This window comes from Fusarium musae, chromosome 2, assembly GCF_019915245.1.
Source record: "Fusarium musae strain F31 chromosome 2, whole genome shotgun sequence".
In the NCBI taxonomy this organism is placed as follows: Eukaryota; Fungi; Ascomycota; class Sordariomycetes; order Hypocreales; family Nectriaceae; genus Fusarium; species Fusarium musae.
The window spans coordinates 865,746-880,909 of NC_058388.1; the positions used below are offsets into that span (position 1 = coordinate 865,746).

The 15,164-nt window shown below is 48.5% G+C and overlaps 7 protein-coding genes across 7 annotated transcripts; 3 read left to right on the top strand and 4 right to left on the bottom strand.

The window, feature by feature from the left end:
- Window positions 1-309: 309 nt before the first annotated feature.
- J7337_002245 (uncharacterized protein) lies at window positions 310-1,977 on the bottom strand (the record flags this gene model as incomplete). The annotated part of the gene is made up of 1 exon (XM_044819977.1): window positions 310-1,977. One exon carries the CDS (start codon window positions 1,975-1,977, stop codon window positions 310-312), a length of 1,668 nt encoding a protein of 555 aa, XP_044684277.1.
- Window positions 1,978-5,299: 3,322 nt separating this feature from the next.
- Window positions 5,300-5,758, top strand: J7337_002246 (uncharacterized protein; the record flags this gene model as incomplete). Its single annotated transcript, XM_044819978.1, has 2 exons — window positions 5,300-5,322; window positions 5,374-5,758. The coding sequence occupies 2 exons, from the start codon at window positions 5,300-5,302 to the stop codon at window positions 5,756-5,758; spliced, it is 408 nt and encodes a 135-aa protein (XP_044684278.1).
- Window positions 5,759-5,966: 208 nt separating this feature from the next.
- On the bottom strand, window positions 5,967-6,884 carry J7337_002247 (uncharacterized protein; the record flags this gene model as incomplete). The annotated part of the gene is made up of 1 exon (XM_044819979.1): window positions 5,967-6,884. One exon carries the CDS (start codon window positions 6,882-6,884, stop codon window positions 5,967-5,969), a length of 918 nt encoding a protein of 305 aa, XP_044684279.1.
- Window positions 6,885-7,334: 450 nt separating this feature from the next.
- On the bottom strand, window positions 7,335-8,668 carry J7337_002248 (uncharacterized protein; the record flags this gene model as incomplete). The annotated part of the gene is made up of 5 exons (XM_044819980.1): window positions 7,335-7,541; window positions 7,592-7,629; window positions 7,741-7,855; window positions 7,909-8,588; window positions 8,629-8,668. 5 exons carry the CDS (start codon window positions 8,666-8,668, stop codon window positions 7,335-7,337), a joined length of 1,080 nt encoding a protein of 359 aa, XP_044684280.1.
- Window positions 8,669-10,641: 1,973 nt separating this feature from the next.
- On the top strand, window positions 10,642-11,752 carry J7337_002249 (uncharacterized protein; the record flags this gene model as incomplete). The annotated part of the gene is made up of 4 exons (XM_044819981.1): window positions 10,642-10,746; window positions 10,797-11,026; window positions 11,085-11,437; window positions 11,487-11,752. 4 exons carry the CDS (start codon window positions 10,642-10,644, stop codon window positions 11,750-11,752), a joined length of 954 nt encoding a protein of 317 aa, XP_044684281.1.
- Window positions 11,753-12,406: 654 nt separating this feature from the next.
- Window positions 12,407-13,138, top strand: J7337_002250 (uncharacterized protein; the record flags this gene model as incomplete). The annotated part of the gene is made up of 2 exons (XM_044819982.1): window positions 12,407-12,474; window positions 12,526-13,138. 2 exons carry the CDS (start codon window positions 12,407-12,409, stop codon window positions 13,136-13,138), a joined length of 681 nt encoding a protein of 226 aa, XP_044684282.1.
- A 352-nt stretch (window positions 13,139-13,490) lies between these two features.
- On the bottom strand, window positions 13,491-14,603 carry J7337_002251 (uncharacterized protein; the record flags this gene model as incomplete). The annotated part of the gene is made up of 2 exons (XM_044819983.1): window positions 13,491-14,422; window positions 14,474-14,603. 2 exons carry the CDS (start codon window positions 14,601-14,603, stop codon window positions 13,491-13,493), a joined length of 1,062 nt encoding a protein of 353 aa, XP_044684283.1.
- Window positions 14,604-15,164: the final 561 nt, after the last annotated feature.

The window sequence follows — 15,164 nt, forward strand, 5'->3', positions numbered from 1 at the left end:
TGGGGAAAGACAAGCTTAATTGCCAGCACAGCCCTCATCGCTTATTGCACAGCCTTAAAGCCTCCCCGAGAGTCGTGTACGTCATTTGTAAGTCTACCCGTGTAAGTACCCGTGTAAGTGACAGGACACAGATTCCGGCGCCAAAAACACCCCTGTACGATTTAACGGCTTCTAGACCCTTTCTGCAGGCTTACATGGTTGGACCTAAACGTCTGCAGGAGTAAATTTCGAGCTACAGGGAATAAAGGTGCATGTTACTACCGGAGACTAAAGATTAAATTACTAGATTGGTGTAAAGGTTGGAATTGATTAGAAATGTCCATTGGGGCTGAGTCCCTCGATTTCCTGTTCTGCAACCTCCCTCTGCAGATTCTCCTCATAGCGCTCAATAATACTCTCGTAATCATCCAGCCAAACGCCCAGCCATTCCACAGATCCTATGATCCTGGTGTTCCAGTTGCCCATGTGCGGATCGAGTTTTAGCAGTTCCTCCTTGACCGATATGAGCTTCTGCATGGCTTCTCGCACGTGCAGGGATTCCCGGGTGAGGATTCGACCGTAAGTATTTCCTGGTGCAGACACTGCCACGCAGACCTTTATGAGGATGGATAGTGCGTAGCTCACCGCTGGGCCGAAGCAGAGTGACGGGAGGGATAGGATTGTGGAGGCGTCCATTTCGAGGACGATGGAGATGGCCAGGTGGCAGGCTTCTACTATGGAGTGCAGGGCTGTTGCTGTTGTTGGGGTTATGGGACCGCGGGCAAAGTCGTGGACACCGATTCTCTCGGAGATGTAGGGGGATGTGAAGAGGGTTTTGTTGGTGATTGTGTGTAAGACTGGTTCGTTGACGTGTATCGCGACGAGCATTCGCCAGAAACGAAGCTGAACATCGCCTGCAAGAGGTCTGTTGCTCAACTCGTTCAAATCATTGTAGACCTGATTCCTCGTCGTCGCTACAACATCAGAGTTGACGTCGAGAAATGTTCGAGTATTGCAAAGTTCAAGAGAACTAGCAACCTTTGCATGAAGTCGAATCGTATAAAGCATCTCCAAGAACAACGGCTCCGACCCATCAGCCTCCAACGCCCCCAGAGCCTCATAATGCGCCGTTCCCCAATCAAAATCATGCGCCCTCCTCAGCCCAACAGCCTTCATCGTAGAAGTCATCCAGCCCGCCAACCAAATCTTCTGCATCTCCAGCGTCAGCGGCCCCTGGATCCGGAAGAACCACGCCGGCGCAGAAGTCTGCATCTCCGGACCCCCAAGACCAAGCTCCACGCTGAGATCGTGTGCCAGCGAGACGAGCTGGTTCGGGTTCCCGTGGTTGCAGTCGAGGGAGGGTCGGATCCAGAGACCGGTTATTAGCGCGGCTTGGATGAGATCTAGAGAGGGACGCTTGAGACCGACGGCTGCTTGGCCGAGTATTTCAAAGGTCTTGATTCGTAGGTCTTCTTGGGCTTGGGGATCGATCTCTGCGGAGGAGGGGGATATGGTGAAAGCGAGCATGGATATGAGCTTGACGGGTGCGCCTGTCCGTAGGGAGTCTAGCCATGAGCGTGCTGAGGCGGTGTTGACGGGAGGTATAAGGTACCAGAACTGTCCAGCCCTTGTTGAGCAGATCTCCAGGCATCGAAGCTGAGTATCGTAGTCTAGACGAGAATCCAGAAAGCCCAGTTCCGATGGCCCAGCACTTGTCTGCGGCCAAGCCCCATCAGAGAACACCGAAGTCGCCCTCGTGGAAGCAGCATAAGTCGACAATCCCAGCGTCGAATTGGTAGCACCATCAAGTTTATCCTGCAGATTCCTAACTTGCTCCTCCAGCTCCGCAATCCTATCTCTTTGCCACTTTCTCGCCGCGGGAACACAAGTGAGACTGTAACGAGAACATCGTTCACAGACGGAAGGCTCTTCGGGTGATGGTTCGCATTTGACTTTGAGAGCCTGGCAGGCTTCACAGGCGCGAGATCTCTTCTTCATGGTGGTATAAATTTGAGCATTTTCGGAAGTCGTGAAAGTGAAGATTCGAAGAGGAATTTATGAGGGAGTCATGGTGGCTTAGCACTTGGTAGGTTGTACTGTAAATGGTTGATTGCTGAGTTGCGGGGTGATTGCCACCACTGGATCGTCATAAGTAATTGATCAGAGTGTTGGAGCTATTCAACAGAGGCCATGAGTAAACTACTCAAGATTATTGTTCTGGTGCAACTCGTGTTGGTGGCACTCAGTAGGTTTTTTTTGGTTGCGTGAGGTTCGGATGCTTGCCCATATATTCACCCTATACCTCCGATTCTGTTACTATGTTTTGCGCAGCACTTCTGTTAACAGCAGCTTTAAACGATCTACGTATGAACCTAATTCGAACCAGCAATCTCTGATTCTCCATGTAGCTTTAATATACACTTCAGACAGATCGTTGAGGCTTGACGTCTGGTGCTGGAGACGGACCGTCGACAAGTCATTGTGAACAAGCTTGAGCGTGAAGATAAGGTCACAACGAACAACACATATCGACACAACTACCAATCAATCGTACAAAGCCCATAAAACCCATCTATTATTTTACACAGCCCCGTAACGTAAATCTACAAAAGTGGTTGATCGAGGTATTCCTTGTGTTTGGCCATGCACGGGTGAGTCAACGCTCTTTGAGCAGATGCACCATGACCAACTTCAATGTTTCCAAGCACGATCTTCATTGACAGTGAATTGACAGGCAAATGGAGATTCGAATTCATCAATGACAGCATTATGAGGTGTTTATTTAATTGTATTTCCAGATATGTGAACTTGTTATAATTGACCGGCTGGGAGAGTACGGTTGTATATGAAGCAGTGAGATTTGACCTGAGAGAGTCAATGACATCATACTCATTCGAGCTTACCACCAGCATCATCTCCGCAGTGAATTGTTGGTAATCTCAGTGGATGATATACCCATCCAATTACATACAAGCATGACTCTTGACTGCATTGACCGCCCATCAATTCTTCGATTCCATTTCTGTAACAGCTTCGTTTCTGGGAGCCGTAGCGGAGCCGAAGACAGGGTCCAGGCTTACGGGGCATGGTTACAAAGGATGTTAGGTAGCGATCGAATGATCTGCTTTCTTTTGCTGGGGTACTATTATATGAAAACTTTCTTTTTGCTATCTTCACGATTCAATAAGCAAGTGGTAATTCCTCAACACAAGCTGCTTTGCTATTCCAGTGAAAACATCCACTACAGCCTCACCAAGCCCTACAGCGGCCGCTATGAATAGCGTACGAAACACGCCGACAGTGCACGTGGCATGTTTCACAGTGCACTTAGACCATTGGTTCTAGGCTTGAAGCTAGAAACATCCGTTCCACCGACCGGTGCATACCTAACTATAGTGCTAGACCCTGATCGTCTGCTATTGAGGCGACGAGGATGTTGAGCCGCAATTTGGAGCTGAGAACAAAGATGAGACGACAAGATCTGGTCACTTGTGAGAGTTCATTTTTGCGAGATTGGGTCTACAGTTTTGCTTTTGTAGGATTTTCTTTAGTGGGAGGGACCCGCTGTAGATGATGCTCTGTTGGTCTTTGTTGAAGAATTATCTGCAACAAGGAACCGCCTTGTTTAACTATCATCAAAAGCCTTCAATATTTGCCATTCTACCCAGAATTTCTTTTTCATCATTAAGTGCAGTGCCGTGCCTAGTTTCCTTTGCTCTTCATCAGTCCCGGATCTTCACCGAGCAACCCCTCCGACAATTTTCGCAAAAGCATCTACCTCAGCTCTCCTCTTCCCTGCCACTCACCACGTTTTCCCCCAATCAAGGTTCGATAGTGTCAAGTTCGTCTCGTCGGCATATTTCTTTTCTTACAGAAAGCAAGTACCTGGCGGTAATATGCGGCCGGCGACATGGGCCCACCTGACTCGAAGAAGAGTGTCACTCCATGATCCGTGATGCTGAAGCATTTCTCAAGACGTTTTCTGGAACATCTGCTTGTTTCACCTGTAGGGCTGTCAAGCGACTTGTTCACAACTTTAGCTAACTTCGTGGTAGCGTCAATATCTTCAGCAATCTTCATGTTATTTGTCGCGGAGGCGACTCGTAATACACTCCAAAGGCATGCTCGTCTATCTCCTACCAACCATGCACGAACCCCATATCGTACCAGCCGATATGCAGCCCTGAGGATCTCTGGATGATAACCTTCCGCCCCCGGTCCAACCAGAGATCGGAGTCTCGCCTTGTGCTCTGGGATCCCCTGCCGAAGATCGATCGTTGCGGATCCTGAGAATGGATGCTTCGTCTGTGCTTTTTACCCTTCAATAGGATTAACGTTATAATTTGGGCGCATGCATCAGGATCCGCAAGATCTGAAGGCTTAGCGGCGATGTTGTGTTGGATATGTAGGTGAGATTCCCATCTTTTGCTTACTCTGTCGCCCGTTTTTTTGTCTCTATTCTTCCTATCCTTTCTCTCCCCCCGAGTTCTTTGCTGAACGCTTCTGATTGCCCGAGTTCAGTGACTCAGTTATCGCCATGGGGGACTTATGGAAGGGTCCGAACTTTATCGAAGTCGATGCTGGCGAGAATGACATGAATATTGCGAGTATCGCTTGGGGAATCTCGCTCGGAGTCGGACTATTCACGTTCACAAAAGGGGTACAACAAACCATCAAGTCATGGAGGAGAGGACGCAGGATGAACCACTACATCATACTGTTATGGCTGGAGTGGACGAGCAGTTGCATCATGAGCGCTGTCACTTGGTGTTATCTACGAAATTACATCCCGGGCGGGTTTCCGGTTTTCTTTACTCTAAGTAAGTCATACCGTTGCTATCATCCTGAATTTCCTGGCATTCCAGAAGGGGAGGCTAACGGTGTAGTTTTCCTTTGGTGTATCCAACTTCAAGCACTCATTCAAATCATCATCAACCGAATCGCAATCCTCATGGTCAACAGACAAAATGCCAAGCGACTCAAGATATACTCCTTCCTCATCATATTATGTATCAACATCAGTGTATTCACAATTTGGATCCCAGCTCGACTTCAAGTTAACAAGACTTGGGTCGACATCAACAAAGTCTGGGATAGAATTGAGAAGGTAATCTTTTTAGTGGTAGATGCAGGACTCAACCTGTACTTTGTCCACCTCGTGCGATCGAGGCTCATTGCGAACGGCCTGACCAAGTACACTCAACTGTTTCGGTTCAACTTAGGCATGATTGCTGTGTCAATTACTATGGATGTATGCTTCCACAGCCCAAGAACTGTTCTTATGCATACTGATTCTGACTAGATCCTCCTTATCGCAATGATGTCCCTACCGAACGACATTGTGTAAGTCAACTCGACCAAGTCGCCCGTCAAACTGCTAACTTCTTTCTATAGTTATGTGCAATTCCACCCTCTAGCCTACCTAGTCAAACTCCACATCGAAATGAACATGGCAGACCTTATCATCAAGGTCGTCAAGGCCAGCAACAACAGCGACTACCCCGACTACTCCGGCTCCAGGTCCCACAGCACCCAAAAGAAGAGCTCAAAGCAGACTGGAAAAATCAGAGTACCGTCAGCAATGTTTGTTGGCGGCAACACTACCTTTATCGAAGCGAATACAGATGATATAGAGCTGGTAGATCGATTGGAAAGGGGTATTCAGAAGACCACACGGACGGAGGTTATCGTTAAGCAGGCGAGAAGGTCTGAGTACGATGATGTGGCTAGCGATACGGGGTCAACACGGCAACTGCAGAGGGAGCACTTCACAGTATGAGGTGTGTTTGGCCAATGAAGTAACTGGCCTTGGCTTTTTGAACATGAGTGCCATGAGACAGTGAAAGTCTCGATACTAACAGACAGCTGTTACCGTATCAGTGGTTTCAGCATAACTATATACGATACCCCTTGGTTTGTGTTTAATAGATTCATTATAATAACATGATATACCCATGATAGGAAACTCGAATTGTCTAATGCTACACCTAGTTCATGTACTTCGCAAACCATTCCAAGAACTGATCCGGCTCCCTCTGAAAATACGTATACCCATCCCATCGCTTATCCGTCCCCTCAATCCACTTCAACTTCTTATCCTCAATAGGGATATTATCATAAACAGACTGAACATCCTTCGGCGTCGTGCAAGGATCCTCGCGAACCTGGTACAGAAACGTCGGCACATTGGCGTGCTTCGCATCAGTCGGCGGCGACAATTGACTTATATGAAAGCTCGTCTTCATGAAGAATTGCCGATCTGCTTCTTCCATGTACGACGCCGGAGCGCCCATTTTGTCAAGCATCACTGCGATGGAGGACCCTGCTGATATTGGCTGGGGCGCAATCATGCACCGCACGCCGTTGAAGGCTTGAGGGCGATGTCTCATCGCTGAGAGTGTTGCGTTTGCACCGGCGCAGCGACTAAACAGCCCAATCGTCATGTTCTTGGTGTCCTCTCTCCCACGAACATATTTCAACGATCCAAGAACATCGCGCCATTCGAAGAAGCCAAAGAGACCCTGGTTTCCACTCCCACTGAGTCCATGGTTCCTCAAATCATACGCAAGAACATTATACCCCGCATCATGAAGAATCTTGTAATCAGGGATGAAATTGACTTCAAAATCATTCCCAGGCATGAGTTGATTCCAAGGTTCAAGATGCGAAGGAATACCTGCGCGGTTGAACCAGTGAGGATGGTTAGCGATGATGATCTTGTTGGAGCCCTTGCAGGGGATGAACCAGCCTTCCAGAGGGACGCCGTCGTCAGATGGGAAGTAGATGTCTTCGAATTCGAGGCCTTCTTCATTTGGATAGTGCATTATCGGCGCAAGGTCCCATCCTCTGAAGTCGTCGACCACGGCCTTGATTGTGGCCTTGATCTCTGCGTCTGTCGGGGCCATGATTGTGAATGTTTGTGAATTGGTGAGGGTGAATTGGGACTGTGTATGAGTCTACATGGACAACATATACTTGGACATGATTGAGTGAGCTTGTCTTAAATGCTGATGTACTTGAATCCTTCGCGCGTTTTCGCTATTGAATCGGGTTTATCACAGGCCATGGCAGTTATTCCGCTTCTTTATCACCGCTTATCTCCATTTTTGGTCCAGGATTCTGCATATTGTCAGCATCATAGACTTCACTCACGACTCCATTCCACGATTATCTCACGATGTTTTTGAGCGGATAAATCGAAAATACAAACTCAAAATTCTCCAGGATTACTCGAAGGATTCAGGATGGAAAGTCACACGGAAGTCGGCAGATGAGTACAGCATTGTATCTGGAAACAACGGCATTGCCTGAGGAAAGGCTTAATTCAATCACTAAATTCATGTCCAATATGCCACTTATGCCTGGTAAACGGCCGAAGACGGAGGATATCCAGCCAATTTTGATCCAGGACCAGGCCTGAACTTGGGCTCCTTATACCACTCCTGCGCAGTCTCAGCCAGTTCCTTGACTTTGGAGAACTCAAATTGAGGTTGGTCCAGAAGATCATAAATGCCCTGTGCATAATCCTCCGAGATGTTGTACACCTGTGCCAAGTACTCGCTCTATGCTTCTGTCAGTTTCAAGCCTTGTGAGAAATAGCCTGATTGCTTACCTGGATCTCGGGAAACTTGACGCGGTGAAGACCCTTGGCTGTGTTTTAGCAGTTCTTCTTCTCCTGCTCACTCATAACCCTCGTCCACAGATCCTTCGCTTGGTCATAGTCATTCTTCTTGCCCTCATGCCAATAGTGACTAAACCTACTTGCGATATTGTCGCTGACCTGATACGGCGTCTCTGCAACATCAGGTCTGAACTTGTGAGCGAAGCTGTTGGGGGCATATTGTTTGTTGTCCGCGTGATTGGCATCAACGCGCATCTGCCCGCCAAAGTTGAGGGATGCATATGACTTGGCCATGAAGGGCAATTGACGGGGATTTGGTACAGATTGACACCGATGCGATGATACTGAGTGTCGCGGTAGAAGAACATGCGGAACTGAAGGAGAGGATCAGGCGAGTCCTCGATACCAGGAACCATGCTGCCAGGCGAAAAAGCCGCTTGTTCCACATCGCGATGGAAGTTCTCAGGGTTCTTGTTCAGCACCAATCTTCCAAACTCCTTCATCGGAAACTGCGATTGCGGCCAAACCTTTGTAACATCAAAAGGATCGAACCCAAGCTTATCAAGATCCGCTTGTCTAGGATCCATGACCTGCACATGAGCCGTCCACTCAATCTCCTCACCATTCTCGGTAGCCTCCCAAAGATCTCTCTTGGAGTAGTCAGGGTCTTCACCGCACATTTGCATAGCTTCACTATCGGTGAATTGCTTTTGACCGTGCTTTGCGATAAAGTGGTATTTGATGTAGACGAACTCTCCGTTGGAGTTTACCCACTTGAAGGTGTGGCAGCCGTAGCCGTGGTTGAAGCGCCATCCTTGGGGAGTTCCGTGATCGCTGAAGAACATGGGGCCTGCGTGATTAGCTTCGGGAGTGTTGGCGAGGAGATCGAAGAGGGTGTCGTGATCGAGGAAGTTTGCTGGGTTGCGGTATTGAGAGCGGACGACGTCTGATCCTTGAATGGGATCGCGGCAGAATAAGACGGGTTGAACTATGGTTAGTTCGGAAATGAACAGGGAAGATAGCTTGACTGACGAAGTTGAGTCCAACAATGTCGTAGTTTCCCTCCATGGTGTAGAACTTGATGCGAAACCTCGAGGGTTACGAGCCTCGTCTTGAAATTCTCGGCCGAGAGTCACAGTAGAGAGAGAATCTGACAAAGATGGGTGTCTTTTCCCCGACAGACGACGAGAAGTTGGCTTTCTGGGATGTTGGTAAGTTAACCGTCAATATGATACTAGCCGTAAGCTTGACATACAGTGAGTTCAGTCACATCCTGAGTACAGTCGAAGTATCCAAAGGCACCAGAGCCACAAGGATAAACCATGCCTGGCATATGCCAGTTAAATGCAAGTATGGGCGGGTAATTATAGGCTTACGCTCGAGATTCTTGGATCTGTTGAAGGTTTGTTGCTTCCTATCTCCTAGTCAGGATAGGTGCGTGCGTAGCAACAAGGAAGACTTACTGCAAAGAAACGTGCATATTTGTGCGACATAATGACAGCGCCGTCAATTGAACAATCTAGTTACTTTGAGTGCTAGGAGCTTTTGTTCCAATTAGACACCGTTCATTGGTAACAGCTGTTGAAGCTGGCATTGTGAGCGTGGATATGCTAGCATATTGTCGTCATGGGACGGTAATAGATTAACCACACCGCCCAACAAACTGCACTGGTAAATATCGATGGCCCTGAGCCAAGCAGTTTTGATACATATTTCAAGCAATTAAGCATATCGGATTGGTCTTGCTAATATTGAGCAGTTGATTGGACTCGAGTCGTGTATGAACGCTTTACTTGACTCCAATGCCATCGGGCTCCGAGGCACCTGATTGGTCTACCATTCTATCCCTCAGATGAGTCATATTATGTACCAAGAGAAAGGTGCCTTATATAAGGAGATCTGACTCGGAGCAAGGCTGTTCAAAAAAGACTTTTAGTCTCGAGTGCTTCCTGCCTTTGGGCCGCTATGACTTCGAGAGCATCTGGCGCCTCAAGACCACTTTTCAAGTAAAAAAAGCGATTGAAGAAAGGGAATAGAACCCAAGGTAATTATTCGGTACCTTAAAAGTTCCGTGACTAGAGAAGGACAGTGTTGCTCTTGTAATCAAGTAAGATCATGCGTTTTCCTCCATCTTATGATGCTTTACGTCAGCCAACACTTTATAGCTGTTCTTGATTCAGATGGAAGCTCTCAAATTAAACCCAAAATAAGATTCTGATGAGAAATGGACCTTTTGATGTTCCCGAGACATTTTCGCTTACTCGATGACGGAAGCAGCTACTGCGATTTGGTGGTGGTCAGTACATCTCCCCGAAACGAGACATTCCAGTCGAAAACTTTACCCTACAACAACAAATTGTGCCGATTCTCATATAAAGATTAATAAGAAGAAGCTCGGGTTCATCATCCTCGAGACTCACCGATGCGCGATGTCACATCGAAAAGTATTTCTAGTCATGATACTCGAGGCTCAGCTTCAAGTGGCGGAAAGCGCCCAGGGGTTGAACAACAACGGCATATCTCGTTCCTGGCCCTGAACAAATGACTTTCTTAGCGCTGTAGATCGACCAGATCTGGACTTCCCGGCCCTGAAACTTTATCCGATAGCAAGTCTCGATCTCAGACATCCACTGGAATTCGACCAAGCATTGGCGGCCAACACAATTACCCAATGCGTTTAAGCAAGGACTTAGGACGGAGTAGCTCGGCTTTAAAGAGTGCTGTGCCTATATTTGGCAGTGGTCCAATCACCATGCTGACACCGTTCAGACACGCCCCATTTTGATATGCATGTCAGACTTATAGAGGCGTGGTGACCAATGGGTACCGAGGGAGAATGCGAAAAATAAGCGATTGCTGACAATTGACGGAAAATTCGCAGAAAGAGATGTCCGAGTAAGTGCGATGATTAGAAATGAGTTGGAGACAATGATGGATTTGAGGTATATAAAGATGTGAGTTGAGCTGCGAAGGAGTAAGCTTAGAACGCATCATTTATCAAACATCGCAAACTATCCACTTCAAAGAAATCATCAGACAAAATGGTTACTGTTGCAGTTGCTGGAGGTACAGGCAAGGTTGGTCGAACCCTTGTCGAGGCCATTGTTGCTGCAGGAGAGGATAAAGTCGTCATTCTCAGCCGAGAGGTAAGTTCTCCATGCAAAAGATTCATATGCCCAGCTAATAGAAACCGAAGGAAAACAAGGCACTGGAAGAAAAGATTGGAGCTTCTGTCCTGGCTGTAGACATTCATAACATCGATGCCCTGACTCAGCTGTTTGAAAAGCACAATGTGCACACAGTAATCTCGACACTTGGCATGAATGGGCCAGAACCTATCGAGATTGATATTATCCGTGCATCAGAAGCATCTCAGGCAACAAAACGATTCATCTCGAGTGACTGGGGTCTTCCCCATACAGAAGAGTAAGCAAGCACTTGACAAATGCCTCATTGAAAACAAGCAACCAACAAAGAGTTATAGGCACGCAGCTCGGGCTAATTCAGCAAACAACAAACTCCGTGCTCAAGACGAGCTACGCAAGACAAACCTCGAATGGACATCTGTTCATATCGGCTTCTTTCTTGATTTCTGGGGCTCCTCTAAATCAGCTGCGAAATCAAACTTGCACACCCCTTCAACCTTTGTTGATATCAAACATCGAGCCGCTGCTATTCCAGGATCTGGAGATGTTCCTGTCACGTTTACGTACAGTCGAGATGTAGCAAAATTTGTGGCTGCACTTCTAGACCTTGAGAAATGGGATGAAGCAACGTACATCATTGGCGACAAAGTCACGTTCAACGAGATGGTCAAGATTGCCGAAGAAGCTACAGGTAAGTGACGTGCTTCGTGGCTAGAGCTAGGATGCTGATTTTTTCATAGGTGATAAGTTCAACGTTGTTTATGATAGTGTTGAGACACTTGAGAAGGGGGAGTTGAGTGAGTTACCAGGTCATGAGGCGATGTTTGCCAATATTCCTGCACCCAAGGCGGTCATGAAAAAGGTGATGTCTGCATATGGTTTGTGGGCAGAGAGTGGTGGTTTCAACTTGGATGAGAGCAAGGCTCTCAACAAGGTGTTCCCTGATATCAAGCCTATTACTGTTCGGGAGTTTCTGGAAGATGCTTGGGGTAGCGAGAAGAAATAGAGTCGGTAACACTTTGTGGACTCCCTTTCGGGACCCTGCCTCTAGATCGATCGTACGGCCACGGGCCAATATTTTGTCTCAGATCTATCTTAGATACCTTGTCTTTGCCAAGTCTAGATCGAACCCGCGTTTGTTCCTGGCCGATCTCCAATGGCATCAACTGCTTCCTCACTAGCCTTGGCGCAATAAACTCTTCCGAAACACCTCATCTCTAGATCTCGTATTTCCTCAACTCAAAGGCTCCAAGCGCCAAGCCCAAACGCCAGGAACCAAGATCCGTTACGCCGCAAGCAGCCACCCAAACGCCGACCGTCACAAAACAACAGATTCTGGCAACATGCCCTGAATATCAAGCCATGCGCCGCAAAAACCGGAGGCGGCTTTCTTCAAAGTTGCAAAACGCCGGTCGCATCGAGAAACGTGGGCAAGAGGCACTTCATCGCTGCGGCAACATCAGACCTGGTTGTTCAAAAATAGCTTCCACCACGGGAAAAAGAGGCTTGTGGCTTTGTCGCAGTTGGAAATGATGTTGGGGGAGTAGATGGTTGCGGGTGGTGGAGTGGATGCATCGTGGCTGGAATGTCTTTGGCGTTTTTGAGCGAAGCCGCCGCACGCGGCGTGAGAAGAGGAACGACAATGAAGAGAGAAGATCGGATGGCAAAGTTATTTTTTCGTTGGGAGTTTGAGAAAGAATGGTATGCATATAAACCCCCGAGGGCTTGGTATGTCTCGCATTTCTCTTCACCTCTCATCAAACTCTCAAACATATACAGTTTCACCAAGATCGTCACTCGTTCAACTACTCGCTCCAGCACATACAACTCCAACTCCAACTTCAAGATGAAGAAGTTCTTGCTCATCGCCCTCTCAGCCACCGGCGTTCTTGCCATCCAATACTCCCCCAGCTTTCCCCTCCTCGCAGTCCGTCAAGTCGTAGAGGTTCCCTGCGCCGACCAGAACCTCAAGGACTGCGGCACCGGCTGTATCCAGACCGACTGGACATGCTGTCCTAGCAAGGCAGGCGGATGTCCTCCTACAGCTTACTGCGAAGTCGGATCGAACCAGCAGTACGGATGCTGTCCTAATGGCAGTATCTGCAATGGCGAGGGCGGTGGTACCACTCGTGCCGATACGACTACCATTGTCCAGGGTGGAGGCGGCGCCGAGACTCAGTCTCCTATCTTGGAGGGATCGTCGACTGCTATTATTGTTCCTCCTCCTGTTGATACCGCCTCTGTTCCTCCTGTTGTTCCGAGCCCTGTTGCGCCGGTTCCTGTACCTGGAACACCTTACCCCACGCCCAGCACGGTTATTGTCAATGAAGGATCGTCGAAGAAGTTCAGTTTGGTTGGCGTTTTGGCCGGTATTGCCGCGCTCGTCTTTTGATCAAGCAACGTATTCTTTGTCGCGAGAAGGGAATGGGCTGCTCGCTAGATTAGAGTGATGGCCTGGGATGCAAGGATATAGTTGCAGGATTGGGCAAACACTTTTAGTGAATAACCTGTGACACGCTCAAGTGTCCAATGGAACGTAATTACTTGCAATCAATTGAGAGACATTGCTGTACTTGCTGAACTTCACTTCGCTGTTCAACTGAAACGAGTCATGCCTTGTTGGTGATTAGCTTGAGATGGACGAAACTTGGTCATGCGAAAAATGTGGTATCTATTAATTCTATGTACTATACGTCAAAGCCAAGACACATGTCGTCCGGCAATATTTTCTCATAAATCATCGCTTATTCAATCTTGACGCAGACCTTGCCCTGATGCTTGCCAGACCACTGGTACTCATAAGCCTCACGAAGCTGCTCCAGAGAGAAGATCTTGGGGTCAACGATAGGTCGAAGCTTATCAGGGTTGGCCTCAATAGCACGGCACATATCCTCCATCTGAGTACGGCTTCCGACAAGCAGACCTCGGGTGGTGCAGAGGTTGGAGAGGCAGTCGAGGAAGCCAGGGTCGTTCTTACCAGTGCCGCCAACGAAGCCGATGATCGAGATGACACCGTCGATCTTGATGGCGTTGAGGGACTGCTTCATAGATGCAGGGCCGGCAACCTCGATGATGTGATCGACACCAGCACCGCCGGTGAGCTCCTTGGCCTTGGCTCCCCACTCAGGAGTCTCGCGGTAGTTGATGATGTGGTCAGCACCAAGCTTCTCAAGAAGCTTGGCCTTCTCAGCAGAGCTGGTAGTAGCGATGACCTTTGCACCAGCAGCCTTGGCGAACTGAACAGCAAAGATGCTAACACCACCGGTACCCTGAGTGAGAACCCACTGGCCAGGGAGGAGCTTCTTGCCCTCAAGACCGTACAGACCGTTCCAGGCAGTGAGACCAGCGCAGGTAAGAGTAGCAGCCTCATGGAAGTCGAGGTTAGAGGGCATGGGGACAAGACCGTGCTCGTCAAAGGCACCGACGGTGCGGAAAGTTCCGTCAGTTACACCACCGAGACCGGTCTGGATGCTGAGCTGGTCGAGAGAACCGCCGATGTGGCCCTGGTTGAAGAGAGTGACGACCTTGTCGCCGGGGCGGAAGCGGGTGACGTTCTTGCCGACGGCGAGGACAGTGCCGGCGCCATCGGAGCCGGGGACGACGCCGTCCTTGGCGGGGAAGGGGTACTTTCCGAGAGGGAGGATGAGATCGCGGTAGTTGAGGGAAGCGCCCTGGACTGTGAAGTGTTAGAAGATGTAATTGAGGTAGAGGTGAAGTTGGGACATACTCTTGACGAGGACTTGGCCGTCACCGAGCTCGGGAACAGACTTCTCGCTGAACTTCAGACCGCTAAAGTCCTTTCCATCACGGGAGGGGATGGTCCATTGCTTGACAGTCTTGGGGATAGATTGAGCCATTGTGAAGGATGAAGCTGAAGCTGTTGAGATTGTGTCAAAGTCGAATTGTATGGGTTTGATGATGATACCGACTGTCAACGTCGCTTGGATATAGTCTATATATACTTGTCAATCAACCAGACGGAAAAGTCTTTATAAAGAAACCATTAAGTTAATTCTCGAAACATGCAGATTTGTAAGGAACCAACGTCTGTGCATGAGATTTGTAACCCATCTCCAGCCTTGCGATCCATGCCGTAACCATCACTGACGTAACTCTTGACGCTTTACCGTGATAGCTCTTCTCCAGTTGTGGCAAAGCTTCAACTGCCGGGCCATGGGAGCCAATGACGGGCTTGGGACTAAGAGTTCCGAGTTCCACTTGTTTCTGTAGATAATGAAGCCATCATGTTTTTTTTTCTTGCTGCGGTCCACTGTCCGCGCTGGCTGTACCCACACGGATCCGAAGTGTCAAAGCTTTCTTGGTCCCGGTTCGAGGCCGGTTGCTCGGGGCGTTACCGTTTTCGGTGGTGATGTTGATTGACGTTGTTGTTAGAGTGTAAAAAGTCATTGGAGGGTGTG